At 36.1% G+C, this 17,773-nt stretch overlaps 1 protein-coding gene across 9 annotated transcripts in view; it reads right to left on the bottom strand.

The window, feature by feature from the left end:
* The window catches only part of PPM1B (protein phosphatase, Mg2+/Mn2+ dependent 1B), a 68,574-nt gene that overhangs the window by 29,335 nt on the left and 21,466 nt on the right, over positions 1–17,773 (bottom strand). For 8 of the 9 annotated variants that reach the window (XM_008162184.3, XM_028140001.2, XM_008162186.3 and 5 more), the window contains 2 exons: positions 4,906–5,765; positions 1,259–1,376 (listed from right to left, as the gene is read on the bottom strand). In XM_008162184.3, coding sequence (XP_008160406.1) covers positions 1,259–1,376; positions 4,906–5,751 — 964 coding nt within the window. In that variant the 5' untranslated portion in view covers positions 5,752–5,765. The remainder of the gene's footprint in view (positions 1–1,258; positions 1,377–4,905; positions 5,766–17,773) is intronic. The other variant, XM_008162188.3, reaches the window with a different exon arrangement.

Here is a 17,773-nt window from a genome sequence, read left to right as displayed (position 1 = left end):
AGGAAATATCAGCCAATCCAAATTGAGGGACATTCTAGAAACGAACTAACCTGTACTCTTGAAAATATCATGGTCATTAAAAACAATAAAAACAAAATACAACTTTTTCACATGGAGGAAGACTAAAGAGGCTCAGTAGAAAAGTGCAACACACGCTCTAGACTAGATCCAATAAAAGGCATTACTGGAACAACTAGGGAAATTTTAATGGGAATCTACAGAATAGACTGTAATATATTTCAATGTTAACTTCCTAATTTTGATGTATGTACTATGGTTAAATAGATATTGTTCCTTTTTGTATTAAGAAGTAGAGGGTTAGCCGAAACCGGTTTGGCTCAGTGGATAGAGCATCGGTCTGCGGACTGAAAGGTCCCAGGTTCGATTCCGGTCAAGGGCATGTACATTGGTTGCGGGCACATCTCCGGTGGGGGGTGTGCAGGAGGCAGCTGGTCGATGTTTCTCTCTCATCGATGTTTCTAGCTCTCTGTCCCTCTCCCTTCCTCTCTGTAAAAAATCAATAAAATATATTAAAAAAAAAAAAGAAGAAGTAGAGGGTTAATATTATCTTCAATTACTGTCAAATGGTTCAGAAAATAACCTGTCAGAAAATAACTGAATCAATTAGGGGAGAGAAGGAGGTAAAGCGAGAATGAGAGTTTACGTTATAGAAAGTATAGAGAGATGAGTAAAATGAGGGATAATGTAAACAAATGGGTAATCTAGATAAGAGGTACTACATGTACATGGGAGCTCTATATTTTTGCAACTTTTCTGTAAGTTTAAAATTACTGCAAAATAAAAAGGTAAAAAATAAAATTAATAATCTTTCACAATATCAGTGTTAACTCTATCAGTATGATTAAAACATATGCTAATGAATTCCTATAATTAACTTCAGAAGAATTAGGATGTTATTGGAATTATAGCTAAACTGAATTATAATGGAATTATCATGAACTGAAGTTCATGATATCCTGAGGCCAATCACACTGGATTCTTCACTTATTTCCAAAAATGTAATCAGGGAAAGCAAAAATAGTAAGCTTTAACAGACTCTTTTCAAATTATGTTTCTTTCTGGTGGTATAATAGACACATTTGTTTTCTCTATGCCAAGAAATCCCCACACATTGGTCCACAATATGATAATAAATCTTAGATAGAAATTTTTTAAAAAGCTATTTGATAAATAAGGAAGTATATTTTTCATTTCCTTCTAAATTAAAAACAAACAAACAAAAAGGCATCTTTCTTACCTTCAACCCGTGATTCCAAGTACTTATCCAACTCTGAATCTTTTCTCACTGCTTCATCTGAGACCTTGGGGGCATTTGGAAAGCAAACTAGTACAATACTCATGTTATCGCGACTTCCCTATATATTAAAGAAAGAAAAAGAAATAATTATTTTTATAGTCTTCCAACTTTCTATTTACTTCAAAGTAGAGTTAATTAAGCAATTACTGCTTAATCATCCAGAATGTACACATTTAACACATTTATTTTAATTCCAAAGATCTGAAATACCCCTTTTTCTATTCACCACTCTAAAAACATTAACTCAATGGAGGCAGTAGGCTATTTCTGTTTGATAGTGGGGCGTGTTCAACCCAAATGAAAAAAGCCAAGGCCATACTAATTCCAGTCTTTTCAGTCATTATGACATGAATCTAGGCAGGCATTGTTTGGTTCAGACTTTCCACCTTTTCAGAACCCAAACAACACAGCAGAAAAGATAGAGAAAAACTTGTGCCATCAACTCCTAATACTCAATGGAGCAAAGTTTGAAGGCGGGGGAGGTCAGTTCTTGAGAAGACTTCAAAAAGAGTAAACCTGCTGATGTGGCTGTTTGAACATCAACCTATGAACCAGGAGGTCATGATTTGATTCCCAGTCAGGGCACATGCCCCAGTTGGGGGCTTGATCCCCAGTGGGGGGCGTGCAGGAGGCAGCCAATCAATGAATCTCTCTCAACATTGATGTTTCTCTCACTCTCTCTCTCTCTCTCCCCCTTCTTCCCTCCCCCTTCCTCTCTGAAATCAGTAAAAATATACTTTAAAAAAAGTAAACTCCCTCCATACACTTTCATGCTTTAGTAGGAAGAATCATCCTAAGTATATTACCAGCTTCTCAGTATCTGCAAGCGAAGCGGAGCGGGGGGAGGGGATCAGGATTTCCAAAATGGCCAAACTACTTTCATTTCTTAATGAAACCCATCAAAACTTTCATGATTAATATTAGAACTACTGCATTGGCTGTATTAATACAAACACATACACAATGGTTTCAAATAGCAAAAATAGAAAGAGAGAAAGTCAATATATTCTTTCACAAGAACCAGGATTTTACTATGTAAGTTCAGATCAGGCAAAACTTGATACCATAGATATTCAAGTCCAATATTCACTTGAATATTAATGATTTTTAAAGCAATTTTATGAATAAACAGAATACCTCATATTTTTAGAAATCCCAGTTTCTTCTAACCATTTTCTATTTTAGTAACAATAGTATGAGCACTGCTTAGCCATTCCTCCTTATCTATCCATCCATGTGTGTGTGTGTGTGTGTGTATAAAACTTAAAAATCTAATGGAAATTATTTATATATATATGCCAATATATAAATATAAGTAATTTCCATTAGATTTTTAGGTTATAAAACATACATCATATCCCATCAGTTGGAAAATTAATTGAAAAATAGTTTCAAGAAGTTTAAATATCCTAAGATATTTAAAGGAAATAATTTACATTTACACCTCAACATGTAATTTCAATGATGCTACTTCTATATCTACATGAAGATGACTTTTCTCTAAACACAAAGTATAAATGTGTTTCAGTAATTTTTATACAGCAATTAAAAAAGATTCTTCCCTTTGGTTTTATGCAAACCACCCTTGCATAAATAATCAGCTAATTTTCCAGCTGACAGGATATAAGTATTCATCCTACATTTATAGCTTCATACTGTAAAAAGGCAACCCTGAAAAATAATTATCAAAAACAATACTAATGCTACTTACTTTTCATGGCTGTGAAAATCAAATGAATTTTTAAAAGTGTAAAGTGTTTAGGATAGCATTTGGTTCATAGAAAGCAATCATTTATTGATACTCTTGTGATTATGATGATTATCACAATCTCCCTAGATTTCACGAGTTAACATATAAAAGTGCTTGTAAACTATTAGGACATAATGTGTTAGAAGTGCTAGAAAATAATAACATTTCATTTAAATTTATTATCAAGGAAACATCTACTTAAAAACTGGATCTATTCCTATTGAGCACCAACACCTACTGAGCAATTGCTAAGTGCTAAGTACTGGGCCAAATGCTTTCCATGGATTTAAAAATTTATATTAATCTTTCGAACTAAATTCAAAGCAATTATATTCTATTTTAATCACATTGGTTTATAATATTGCTAACCCTTAGTTTTACAATACAAACAAGTGAAGTGACGAAATTATGTAGGTAGAAAATAGGAATGGTTAAGAGGTTTACTTAACTCCATAAGTAACAGAGAGTGGGTCATAAATCTGTATGTTTCAACAAAAACAGCTAACTAAACTTCTCAAAACTGATTTCGATTTGAGCATAGCTTCATTCAAAGAACTATGATGAATCACGTATTCCAGCCTCTTGTCCCTATTACTATCATTTATGATTCATGAGATTCTAGAACTCTGGCTAGAATCTTTTAACACTACCAAAAGGCATATTTATCAGTTCAAACTAAAAGCTATTAAGTGAAATATGTCCCCAGAATCATTTAAACTCCACATTCAGAAAGGTGGGGTCAAAATTCCTGAAAACTAACATCATTTCAATAAAAGGGAGAGTGCTGTTTATCTACAATACAAACTTCTTTCCTTCAAAGTACATCTCATTCTTGGTTATTCTAAAAAAACTACATGTCATTCACTCAACATAATGCTATGCAACCAGGAAAAATGATTTAGGTCAATACTTATAAACATGGAGATCTCTCTACAATATATTATTAAATGAAAAAGGAAGATTGAACTTGGCTGGCATGGCTCAGTGGTTGACCATCGACCTATGAACCAGGAAGTTAGATTCCGGTCAGGGCACATGCCCGAATTGCAAGCTCGATCCCCAGTAGAGGGCATGCAGGAGGCAGCTGATCAGTAAAAAATACGCAACTCATACTTTTCCTTGTTTTTATCTTACCTGCTAGGAGGCTCAAAACTAAATCACAAACTTTACCTAGTCTAGGGTTCTGGTGTATCTTCCAACATTTTATGTGGCTCTTGATCTTTTGTGTATCTAGTACAGAATTATACTTATATACATCAAACTGCTTCATCATAAGGTTTAAGACAGCTATTGCCAATGCTGAGAATTTGAGTTAAAGTCATGTTCTGGCCTGGCTGGTGTGGCTCAGTTCAGTGGCTGAGTGTCGATCCATGAACCAGGAGGTCACAGTTCAATTCCCAGTCAGGGAACATTATTAGGTTGTGGGCTAGATTCCCAATGGGGGGCATGCAAGAGGCAGATGATCGATGATTTCCTCTCATCATTGATGTTTCTATTTTTCTCTCCCTCTCCTCCCTCTCTCTGAAATCAATAAAAACATTTATTTTTTAAAAGTCACATTCTGTATAGATGCTCTGCCACAGCAACAAGCCATAAAGTACTTAAATGACAACAAATACCACAGAAATTTATTCAACTTAATTTTCAAATTAGAAGGTTGAGGCAAATGAGAATGGCTTTTTTAAAAAAAGGTTTCGTTTTTGCGGAAGAAAGTAACTTAAAAATATACAACCATAATGAAAATACTGTTTTTAAAATTTATGTTTGCTTGGTTTTACTTACCATGTTTTTTCAAATTTAATAGGGTATTTTAATTATAGCAAAAAGACTTACATACCTTATGTAAACAAGTGTCCACTACCCAATTGCAAACATTTTCCAGGTCATCAGATACCTCAAGCCTAGATTTAACAAAATCACAGAGCTCCTCGTTACTCATAACATCCCAGATCCCATCACAAGCCAAAACGATAAATTCATCATCTTCTGCTCTTAAAAGTTCATAAACCTCAGGCTCTGGAGAAACTAGTTGTTCTGTTGGGCCCTTGCCATCAACACACTTGTAATCATAGTCCCCCAGAGCACGAGAAACTGCTAATGAACCATTAACACGCTGTATCATTACGCTGCCTCCTGCATTTTGGATACGCTCCTTCTCCCTTGGATTGCAAGGCTTGTGATCCTGGGTGGAAAAGCAGACTTGTCCATTCCTACACAGAACAGCACGTGAATCACCACAGTTGATAAAGTAGACATGCTTCGGTGAAATCATAACTCCCACTGCAGTTGAACCACTCCTGTCCATTCCATTTCTGAGGTCTGAAAAGTTACGCATCAATTCATCAATTTTCAAAAAGCCAGTTCTGATACCATTCTTGACATTTTCCACTGAAGGCTCATGAGCAGATCCTGATTTTGCAGTTGCCCTGAAGTCTTCATTATTAGTGATGTGTTCTAATAAATGTGTTGAGCAGTAATTTGCCACTCGGGATCCAGCATGACCATCATAAACTGCAAAAAATGACCAGTCTTCCAAGCCGTGAGGAATACCTAGAACAGCTGTGTGTGCGTCTTCCATTTCCACTCTCCATCCTTGCATGCTGCTCAGGCCATAACGTAAACCATTCCCAGCACCATGAGCATTATGTTTCTCAGTTTTGGGTTTATCCAAAAATGCACCCATGTTTAATAATTAATCTGAAAGAAAAAATTTTATAGGTGTTATATATTTAAATCTGATAGAGAATTCACCTATACTAGCTCATATATTCTCTAGTAACTCCTATCCAAGTATATTTTTCAGATTTATCTGAATTTACTAAACAGAAAAAAACACACACAAAACAAGAAAATTTCCCTGCACATCCTTTTTCTACAACAATGGTTTCAAAATCCTAGCACATTACAATCATCAAAACAATTAAATCAGAATCTCTGGGGATGGGACTCAGATATCAGTAATTTTTAAAAACATCTCTGTTGCTTCATATGTGCAGCAAGTTGAGAACCACAGTTCTAGTAGAAAGGAAAACCAAGAAACAAAACCTGGTTAAACTTTTTTTTTTATAATTCACCTTATACAATAACTCTAAGGTTCAATATATAGCACAAGAAATAACAAGTAATCCTCTCTTGATCAGATGAGGAAGAACAGGAAGAGTGTGGGAGTGCGTTTGGGGGTACAGGGGTGAAAGTGGTAAATCTCATCTTCGGTAATGAAATAAATAATTCCTAAAACTGGGTGTGGGGGGGGGGGCGGGGCGGAATCAAGAAGCACATGATTTAAGAGATTTGAAGATAAACTCCAAAGAAATCAGGAACTAAGATTTAGAAATGGTTGGTTCTGGTGAATCTCCATGAAGAGGGCCTTACAGAACTATGTTGTTCTTTAAGCTATGTTAATGCTTATTTTAATTTAAAAAGTTAAAGAAGCCTAAAGTAAAACAATAGCACATTACATGGTAAGATTTAAGGAACTGCATTTCTAATCATAAACTAATCTCCCTAATATAAAGGTCCCATAAGTCAGTAAGAAAATGACCAAGGTGATAGAAAAATGGGACCAGAAACACCCCCCACAAATGGATCTTAAAATATGCCCAACCTCATATTCATAAAAGAAATGAAAATTAAGAATACACTGAGGTATCAATTTCATGGGTCAAATTGACAAAGATCAAAGGTTTGGTAATCATTTTCTGCACGAGATTATGCAGAAATACACACTGCTGATATCATTAAACTGGTACAATCTCAGTAAAAGGAAATTTCATAAAATCTATCCAAAATTGCAATTGCACATATTCTTCAACCAAATTCTAAGAACCTATAGGTTTACTCCTATATATACAAATATTCACTGCAGAACTGTTAGAAAAAATATATAAAACTATCTTAGCTAAGCGAAGTAAGCGAGTTGGAGAAAGATAAATATCACATGATTTCACTCATTTGTGGAATATAATGAACATAAAATGATGAACAAAAAGAGCCAAAGGAAAAAAAAATATTTTAGATTATAAGAGAAGTAATCCTGTTATTTGCAGATTTTTAATATTTCCTACAACATTTGTGATTTTATACTATGTTAGTGCAGTTTTGGAAATATTATTTAAAATATTTTTCTTCAAGTACCAATGCTTATTGAATGTAAATGGATAATTATTTTGTATCTATAATCTTATAATAAGTTTATTTTGTATATTGTAAAAATAAATAAATAAGTAAATAAATAAACCATCTTAATATCACCCTTTTGGGAACTGATTAATAGGAGAATCAAGATTCATAGTTAATGATATATAGGTAAAACATAATAGCCTACAATTTAAAAAATATATATATACATATGTGTGTGAGCATGCACACAAATTATACATATTCATTTTCTAGAAGCAAAATATAACAGAACTGGAACCTTTGGGGAAGACAAATCAAGAGGTTGGAAGACAGGAGTAAAAGAAATACTCTCTATTATATACTAGAGGCCCGATGCACGAAATTTGTGCAAGGGCCTTGGCCCTGGCCCTGGCCCTGGTCCTGCCCCGCCATGGCAGTGGGCCTCTGCTGCCTCCCCCTCCCGCTGTGGCTTTGTCTGGAAGAAAGGACATCCAGAAGAACTTCTGGTCTAATTAGCATATTATGCTTTTATTATTATAGATGTTGTACTTTTTCCACTTTAAACATTCAACTGTAATAAAAATTATTTAAATTGAATGCCATTTAATAAATGTTATTTCAACTAGGAACATTCCTTTAAAGTGAGTCCTATAATCAATAAGGATCTAAAATAAATATCAATATATTGATACCCAAAGTTTTTTTTCCTTTGCAAACAAAGAAACAATCACCTACTTTGACCAAGTGGACCATTAAGACCCAGCAGATACATCCATTTTAATGCAATGTCATTTCCTTGAAGAACCACTACAAAAATGAAGTCCATAGCAATTTAAAAATACTACTGGCTCTCTGTCAATGAATACTGAAATAGGGTGATAGGCACACGAGGGATCAGTATCTACTATCATTTCAACATTTATGTACATGTGAAATTCTCCATAATAAGAATTAAAAGTAATTTTTAGTGCCGTCTTTCTAGGTTTTGCCAAAATTAGGCATATTTCTTCCTGAACAACCATACTTGGATACTTTTTATGGCAATGAAATTTAAATTGCAGGACAGATAAGAGAAATAACTGCCTACACAATTTTGATCTCTCTTTATTCCTTCTTAAGTACAAATGAGATATTATGGCCAAAGGTACCTTTACTTGCTTGAATCCATCTCTATAGTACAATGGCAGCAGACTGCCAAGAGGTTTGGTCAGAAAGCAAGCCCCTTCAGGGACAACCAGGTGACTATCTGAGAGGGCTAACAGTCCTCTTACCTCTGATTATTTCAATTAATTTTTGCTCCAGAGGCTCATTATAACAAGTAACCAAAATATGCTTTTATCTTGTTTGAGGCACTGAGGAATAAGCAAATACTTCCATAGTGCTCATTCTGCGGCATACACTGCGCTTAAATGCTTCACAAATTAACTCATTTAAATTCTACCCTTTAGAAAAACTAGTATCAATAAAGCAAACAATTCTCAAATAAATATTCAGCCAAAAATCTTTACAAAGTAAATTATTAAAATTTCAACAAAGGACATTCAGATACTACAAAATTCCCATTCTCCTTTCTACAGCTTGCACACACTTCTAAAGGAGCCACATGGACATTGGGCAAACCCTGCTTAAAAAGAGCACAATCTGTCAATCCCATCTGCTTCCTATCAAAAAGTATGAAGTGGTGTCAGAGATGATTTAGGCCTATGGACAACATTTTTTCCTAAGGGTTTCTGTTCTTTTGACTAAAAAGTAACATATCCTACCTAATAAAAAGGTAATACGCAAATTAACTGTCACTCCATCACAAAGATGACGCCCATAACCACAAGATGGCGGCGCCCAGCCCTCTCAGCCCCGCCGGAGTCCCCCAGACCTGGGGAGAGAAGGGGGGCGCCAGCCACTGAGAGCGGGCAGCATGAGCGGCCTGGCGGAATGCTTGCTTCGTTGCTGCAGCAACGAGGCAAGTGTTCCACCCCGGCCACGGAGGGCCTCTGGCCAGGCCGGGGCGCGAATGGGCCTCTGGACCGCAGAGAACCTCTAGGCAGCAGGCGCAGAGCGGCCAGTCCCCGCAGAGAGCTACTGGCACACGGATTCATGCACAGGGCTACTAGTATAGCAATAATAATAATGCTTAGTTTTTTTTGTATGAGCTCTGTAAGCCAGGCTTTATATTAAGAGATTGATGTTCACTATATCATTTACATCAAACAATAATTTAGTAAAGTTAGTATTATGAATATTCTTATTTTATAATTAAGAAAACTGAAATACCTAGTGTATCCAGATAACAAAATTTATGTAGCAAGTCAGAATTCAAACAAAAGCAATAGCCTAGAAATGGCATTCTCATCTCAAGGCTTAAGTGATTAATGCATTTTAAAGCGGTTTTTATTATTTTTAAAAATCAAAATAGTGATATATAAATGTTTGGGAGATTCAAAAAGCAAGGGTACTAAATGTAATGTGGTACCCAGAATGGACCCAGAAAAAAGAGAATAAGAGAAAAAGAGAATAGAAAAACTGGTAAAATCCAAATAGAGTCTGGAGTTTGGTTAACAGAATAGTACAAATGCTGGTTTCTTATTTTAGACAAATACACCATAGTAATATAAGAAAACCAGTTTACAGGGGTACTAGCCTGTGACTTTCTATACATCTAAAATTATTTCAAAATTAAAAGTTTATTTAAAAAATTAAAGTAACAGGTAAGCCTCAGTTAGGTAGAACTTTATACCAACCAATGTGGTGCAAGGATTATTAAACTGGCTATGGAAAATCTCTCTACCTGTGGTTTTGCCAATCCCAGCTCGGAAATGCATCCTAAAAATACCAAGATTATAAAATAATTAGAACTTTGACGCAATATTCTACTTCTGAGAAGTTAATCTAAATAACCCAAACTGTACATAAATATTGTATTATTTTAAAAGATTAAACAATAGAATCCATTAAACAAATAGCATATTTTTAAATCTTTTATAACAAAACAGAAATAGAAAAATGGTTATATATTTGGAAATCAGTAATGTAAAATTCACCATAAAAGATCAAAAGAGAAAAATGTTTGTGCATAATGATATTCATTAGAGTGCTACTTATACTGAAAATAAAAATAATTTATATTTCTAACAATAGAAGAATGGAATAAGTGTATAACTGGCTTCTCAACCAGGGGAGATTTTTGTCCCCCAGAGGGCATTTGGCAAAGTTTAGAGACTTTTTTTATTGTCACAACTGGCATGGGGAGGGAGTAGAGGCAGAAATACTGGCATCTAATTAGTAGAGAGGCCAGGAAGGCTCTAAAACATCCTATAATGCACAGGCCATCCCTGCAGCAAAAAGTTATCAATGATGTTGAGACTAATAAAACCTCGCCTACAGGATGAAGAATACTATTGACTATTATACAGCCATGGTCTACTAAGAATTTGGAGAAAACATATTTACAATTTAGGTTATGGAAAAAATAACACAACATATTTAAGCTATTATATTTTAAAGGCAAATAAAGAATCCTATGAGAATTCAATCCCTCACTCTCTTCCATGCACTCTCGTAAATACAGCAACTTAAAGCAGGAGAGGAGTAGATAAATCAGACTAGTTTCAGTCTTCCAAAATGCAATGCAGAGAGAAGTGGAGCAGTGTCAAACACTTCAAGGAAGCAAAGCATGACACAAGTGTTTTATATCAACTAAACTGTTGTCCTTTCAAACATGTGAAAGGATTACAAGTTATATCACAGTGGCATCAAAATTATATTGAGCTGAAGACATGAACAAATCAACAGATGCAGAAAGAAGCTTTGTCTGAACTCCACTCCCCTTACTATCTAAAATGCAGAGTCTTCCAAAAGAACTAAATGAGACAAAAATCCCTCCCTCCAAAGGGAGGCTTCCAATAATGGAAGACTGACTTCTATCACCTCAGATGAGAAGTCAGAACTGAGATAAGACATCAAACATTGTCAGAAGACCCCCCGCCCCCATCTACTCTCCTAAAGAACTATTTGTCTTTTTCTAAAAGTCTTTTGTTATTCCGTAAGTGCCCCTCCTCTCCATCCCCTTCCCCATTAAAATGGCATATCAACTCTAAATTCTAACTACTTATTTGGGCTCCCATAAATAAACTTTGTCTTTTTTTCTTGCTTCTCTGTATTTTATCAGTTTAATTCACAAGCCCTTTATCTCGAGGGTAGAGAAAGTTTACCTCCCACACATGCAAGAATGCAATTTCATTCTTCTAGGCCCATTCTTAATTTTTTTTTAATTACACACACACACACACACACACACACACACACACACACACACACACAAACACAAAAGAGATCAAATTCAGCTAAATAAGAAATGACTAAAAAAGTGATGATAGTCCAACCCATGTGGCTCAGTGGTTGAGTGTTGACCTATGAACCAAGAGGTGACAGTTCAATTCCTGGTCAGAGGTACCAGAAGGCAGCTGATTCATGATTCTCTCTCATCATTGATGTTTCTCTCTCTCTCTCCCTCTCCTTTCCTCTCTGAAATCAATAAAAACATATTTTTAAAAGTGATGATAAACATAAATCATAATCAAATAGAAATAATAAAACAACACTACTAGAAGGTGCAGAAAAGAGGCGAAGGTATAGGTAGCATATATATGTGAATTTCTTCTTTCCTAGGGGAAGAAGGTCACATTTGTTTAGAGTGATTAAGTGAAGTGACAGATATACAAGGTGTCCCCCAAAATGTATCCACACTTTGAATAATTATAAAGGCAGTGTTTATTAAAATACATTTTATTTTCAAAATGGAACAGAAATCAGCTACTATAAAGAGTGGTAATTGAATCAAAAGCAGATGGTAGAAGGTAAAAAGTAGGAAATATTAGAAGTAAATTAACTGCCACATCTTTCAGATTTATTACATAACTAGAGAACTGGTACATGAAAATCATGCAGGGGAAGGGGGGGGGTGTCCCTCAGCCTGGCCTGCACCCTCTCCAATGAGGGAACCCTCAGGGGATGTCTGACTGCCGGTTTAGGCCCGATACCGACAGTCGGACATCCCTCTCACAATCCGGGACTGCTGGCTCCTAACCGCTCACCTGCCTGCCTGATTGCCCCCCAACTGCCCCCCTGCCAGCCTGGCTGCCCCCCAACTGCCCCCTGCTGGCCTGGTCATCCCCTAACTGTCCAGAAGGAAGTCAGACATCGAGAAGATGTCTGGTCACCCAGTCTAATTAGCATATTACCCTTTTATTAGTATAGATTATAAAGATAACCATCGATGAAATAGATTATAAAATGTCTAAGTCACAGAAAGAAAAAACATGCCCAAAAGACTGTAAAATTTCAAACATTAAAAAGAGAAAGCAAATACAATCCAGAACAATGACACTGTCATGTTAATATAAACACCTATTTAAAAAAAAGAACTTCCAAAACAAAATCATCTATCTACATGCTACATTTTAAAAATTCAGCCACAATAAAGAGTCACAGAAAGGTTGAACATGAAAGATAAAATGATATGGGCAACTAATGCAATACAAAAGAAATAATGGCCATAAAATAGCAAATTTAGGTCATATTTGGGTCGGGGGGGATGAAGGAGGGAGAATCCAGTTTAAAAGATAAGAAATATAAATCACAAAGAAAATTTAAGTGTAGTGATAAGTCAAATAACACAATGCCAAAAGTAAAAAATACCAGTAATACAGGAGGAGAGAACCAAAACAGAAAAAAACTAATTCACAGCTCTTATCCTATGGTAGATCAAAAATAACAAAATAAATAAAGCAATACTGAATTATAAAATATCCATGAGTCCATGTGGATTAAAATAAATGACTGAATAAATGAATAAATGTGAGAATAGACATATCTCCAGTGCATAAAAATTCCAAATAATTTATGTAGATACTCTGCACTCAAACAGGTGGACCATAACTTCCCACCCCTTAAACTGGGCAAAGAGACTTTCTTTCTAAAAAGCACAAAAAGAAAAGGGGGAGAAGAGTAACTAACTTCACAGTGGAGAAACCAGACACACATTATCTCAGCCAAGTAATCAAGGTCAAATCAACAGTCATCATCATGTTTGCAGTATGATCTCTTGATATGTGATGAAAACAGCATTTCATCTCTGGTCTTCTTCCCCAAGCCCCATAATCCCAGTCTAATCTCTAAGGAAAGCATTAGACAAATACCAATTGAGACATTCTATAAAATACCTGACTAGTACTCCTCAAAATTAGGAAGGACCTAAAAAGCAAGGAAAGTTAGAGCAACTCTCACAGCCACAAGGGGCCTAAGGAGACATGGTAATTTAATATAACACAGTATATCCTAAATTAAATTCTGAAATAGAAAAAGAGACATTAGTTAAAAAAAAATAATGAAACCTGAGTAAGTGTGGGTTTTAGTTAAAAATAGTGCATCAATACTGGCTCACTCACTCACTGTAAGAGCTCAATGGGCAAAGTTGCCACTGAGAATTTCTCAGATTTCTCAGATTTTGGGAAATACTCACCTGAAAACTTATTAAATGATTGTAGTAAATTGGAGCTGTTCGCTAGGAATTCAGCTGGGACTTAATTCAGCTGGGGAGAGCCTGTATATGGTCTCTCCAGTTCAACTACCTCAAGCTACTCAGACTTCTTACATGGCACCTGGCTTTCCCCAGGGGGAATGTCCCAAGGGAACCAGGAAAAAACATCTTGGCCTTTTTTCTGAGTGTCACCAGTGCAGCAGTCTGTTAGTTACAAGGAAGTCACTAGGCCAGCTCAGATTCAAGAGTAGAAGCCATAGACCCAACCTCTCACAGAGGAAAATTAAAAAGAACTTGAGCCGAAACCAGTTTGGCTCAGTAGATAGAGCGTCGGCCTGCAGACTGAAAGGTGCCAGGTTCGATTCCGGTCAAGGGCATGTACCTTGGTTGCGGGCACTTCCCCAGTAGGGGGTGTGCAGGAGGCAGCTGATTGATGTTTCTCTCTCATCAATGTTTCTAACTCTCTATCCCTCTCTCTTCCTCTCTGTAAAAAATCAATAAAATATATTTTAAAAAAAGAACTTGCAGCCCGGCCGCCGTGACTCAGTGGTTGAGCATCGACCTATGAACCAGGAGGTCACAGTTCCATTTCCAGTGGGGGCACTTGCCAGAGTTGCGGGCTCGATCCCCAGTGTGGGGTATGCAGGAGGTGGCAATCAATGATTCTCTATCATTGTATCATTGTTGATGTTTCTCTCTCTCTCTCTCTCTCTCTCTCTCTCTCTCTCTCTCTCTCTCCTTTCCTCTCTGAAATCAGTAAAAATATATTTAAAAAAAAAGAACTTGCAGACATGTATTAAAACTACCATACACGGAAAAAGACCAGAAGTTTAATTTGAAAAGTCTGAACTACAAAGGTTCAGGATTGAAAGCCAGGATAAGAAGACTCAGTGAAGCCCTGACTGGTCTGGCTAAATGGATAGAGCGTTGGCTTGCAGACTGAAGGGTCCCAGGTTCGATTCCCATCAAGGGCACATTGCTCGGGTTGCAGGCTTGATCCCCAATAGGGGGGGGGTGCAGGAGGCTGCCAATCAATGATTCTCTCTAATCATTGATGTTTCTATCTCTCTCCTTTCCTCTCTGAAATAAAAATGTTTTTTAAAAAAAAAGACTTACTGAAAACCAGTTAAGCTATAAATTTGCATAATGAATGCTAAAACACTCAACTTTCAGAAATTTTATAAATCTCAGGTTAACAACAATTTTACTGCTCTCTAAGGAAATTCAACAGTACCAAAAAGTAATTTCAGATTACTTACATTCAGGAATACTTGAAATGGTCAGGGGTCAGGTCACCATACAAGGAGTCCTACCAAATGACCGTCCTTGTCCATTCACACAAAACTTCCAAACTTAAATATGAATAGCCATCCAAAGATTACCAGACAATGAAGGAAAACATCAAAGATGAAACGCATAATAAATAAAAAGAAACAATAAATCAGGAAAAAAAAAGTGCAGAGTAGGAAAAAAAAAGGGTCCTCAAGAGAAATGAGTACTGTATTCATGAAACATGAATGGGATGTTATAAAAATGTGTTTCAGAGAAAAAGAAAGTGCTCTCTTATGAACTAAGATGAGGAAAGACCTTTGAAAATAAAAGGTTATGCCCTGGCCAGAGTGGCTCAGCTGGTTGGGCGTGCACCCAAGGGTTACCAATTAGATTCCCAGTCAGGGTACAAAGCTAGGTTGCAACTGAATCCGAAATGGGGTGTGGGGGAGGACAAGCAGGAGGCAGCCAATACATACATGTCTCTCACTCTCACACAGATGTTTCTCTCTCCCTCTCCCTTCCTTTAAAAAAAAAAAAAAAATCAATGAAAAAAATCTAAAAAATTACAAGGTTACAAAATGAAATTGGAAAAACAACCCAAAAAGTAGGATTCTCCCATCTCCCCCGCCTCCAATCCCAAAATAAAGAGACTCAAAATGGGAGAGAATACAACGAAGAGAGTTTTAAGATCAGTCCAGAGTAGAATACCCAACTAATAGATATTTCAGAAATAACAAAAAAAGCAAAGAGAAGACATTTATCAAAGAAATTAATCAGAAAAGTTTCTCAGCACTAAAACAAGGTAAGTGATTGAAAGTGCATAGCAAAACTGAAAGTAAAGCCACAACAACAATAAAAAAGGTAACTGAAATTTCAAAATACTGCTAAAATAAAAAGCCTGAAAATTCCCAGAGGGAAAAAACAGGTCACATATAGAAAATCAGGAACTAGAACAGCACCAGAAAAACTCAAGAGTAATATCTGGTAAAGATGCACATAACTTCCTGTGGAATTGTCCGATTATGGAGTACCCAGATTATAGAGTACCCACCGTAGAGTACCTACAAGGAGAAGTACACAATGCTGCAATGTAACACTCCATATAAGTTAAAAGCATGGGTTACATCTACATTTATCACCATGAATAAATCTCAAAAACAAAGCAAGTTGGAGAAGGTATGATGCTATTTATGTAAAATTACAAAATTTACAAGTCAATAGACTAGCTTAGATGTGTGAACATATAGCAAAAATATTAAAAACATGCTTTAGTATAAAAACTACTATCAAGACCAACTTGATAATAACTTCTTAGAAACAAGAAAGATGAAGTGATAATATTTAGATAAAATTCGTAATATTAATACCCATTTCCTTGAAAAATCTTACAGAAAAATTTAGTCAATCCAAAACTATGAGTACTTGTTCTGTTCAATTTATGGAGTGTGAAAAAGCTATGTAAACACATATGCAGAACAGAAACTGTTTAGCCAAAATAAATGTTACTTCTGTTTTAACAGACGGCTGGTCTAACAGTTACAAATAAAATATCAACTCATTTAAATTTATCTACCTACTAAATTGAGAGTCTTTAAAATTACTTTTAAAATAAAAGAAAAAAAAAACTTTTCAAAAAGGGACCAACTAGCCTGGCCAGTGTGCTCAGTGGCTGAGGGTCAACGCATGCACCAAGAGGTCACCAGTTTGATTCCCCAGTCAGAGCACAAGCCTGGGTTGCAGGCTTGATCCCCTCCCTGCTGGACCTGCAAGAGGCAGGCAGACAATTGATGTTGATGTTTCACACTGATATCTCTCTCTCTCTCTCTCTCTCTCTCTCTCTCTCTCTCTCATCAATAAAAACTTATTTAACAACAAAAAAAGGGGAGAGGGGGGACCAAGCAAAGGGGAGAAAAGTTTCAAAAGTGCTACACGAAACAAGACATGAGATTTAAAATTTCACTATTTTCTCAAAATGCAAATATATAAGTACTTCTATATTATTTGCAAATAATAATTTGTACACAAACAAATGTCCTATGGTATATAATTCTTTAGTGAAATATTTTTATAATGAAAATGATCATTCATATTGATACAGTAACCTATATAAATGATTTCTAACTCAAAACAGATTAAACACAGCCATAATTATCATTCATCCCTCCTAATACACCATCAAAATGTAGTTGCGGAATTTTTTAAAACTATAGAACGAACAACAATAAAAACTTAAGAGAGAGAAGAGCAAAATAAGAGGTGTGCCACTGTTACTGGAGCATTAAGTTCCCTTGTCGCTTGTGGGAGTAAGGTTTTTGCTATATCTCCAGAAAATGAATTTTCTAAGATTTGCATGTGGAAGAAGGCTTTATTGGCGTGGAGTTACATTTCTCAGGTTCCAAAATCCCCTACCCCTTAAGCCATTTCTGGAAATGGTGCAGCCAGGGTTCCAGCAGAACCAAAAGTAAGGCCATTCAGTTCCATGTTGCAGCTGGGTGAAGTTCAGCATCTAAGCCAGTGGTTCTCAATCTTTCTAATGCTGCAACCCTTTAATACAGTTCCTCATGTTGTGGTGACTCCCAACCATAAAATTATTTTTGTTGCTACTTCATAACTGTAATTTTGCTACTGTTATGAATCGTAATGTAAATATCTGTGTTTTCCGATGGTCTTAGGCTCTACAGCAGCAGTTCTCAACCTGAGGAGAACCACTGAAATTAAAGTCTCTTAGTCCATGGGTGGAGTCCAACATGGCCGTCCACCATGTTCGCACAAGGGAGTG

This window comes from Eptesicus fuscus, chromosome 16 (genome assembly GCF_027574615.1).
Source record: "Eptesicus fuscus isolate TK198812 chromosome 16, DD_ASM_mEF_20220401, whole genome shotgun sequence".
NCBI lineage: Eukaryota > Metazoa > Chordata > Mammalia > Chiroptera > Vespertilionidae > Eptesicus > Eptesicus fuscus.
This window is presented reverse-complemented; position numbering and strand designations above follow the sequence as displayed.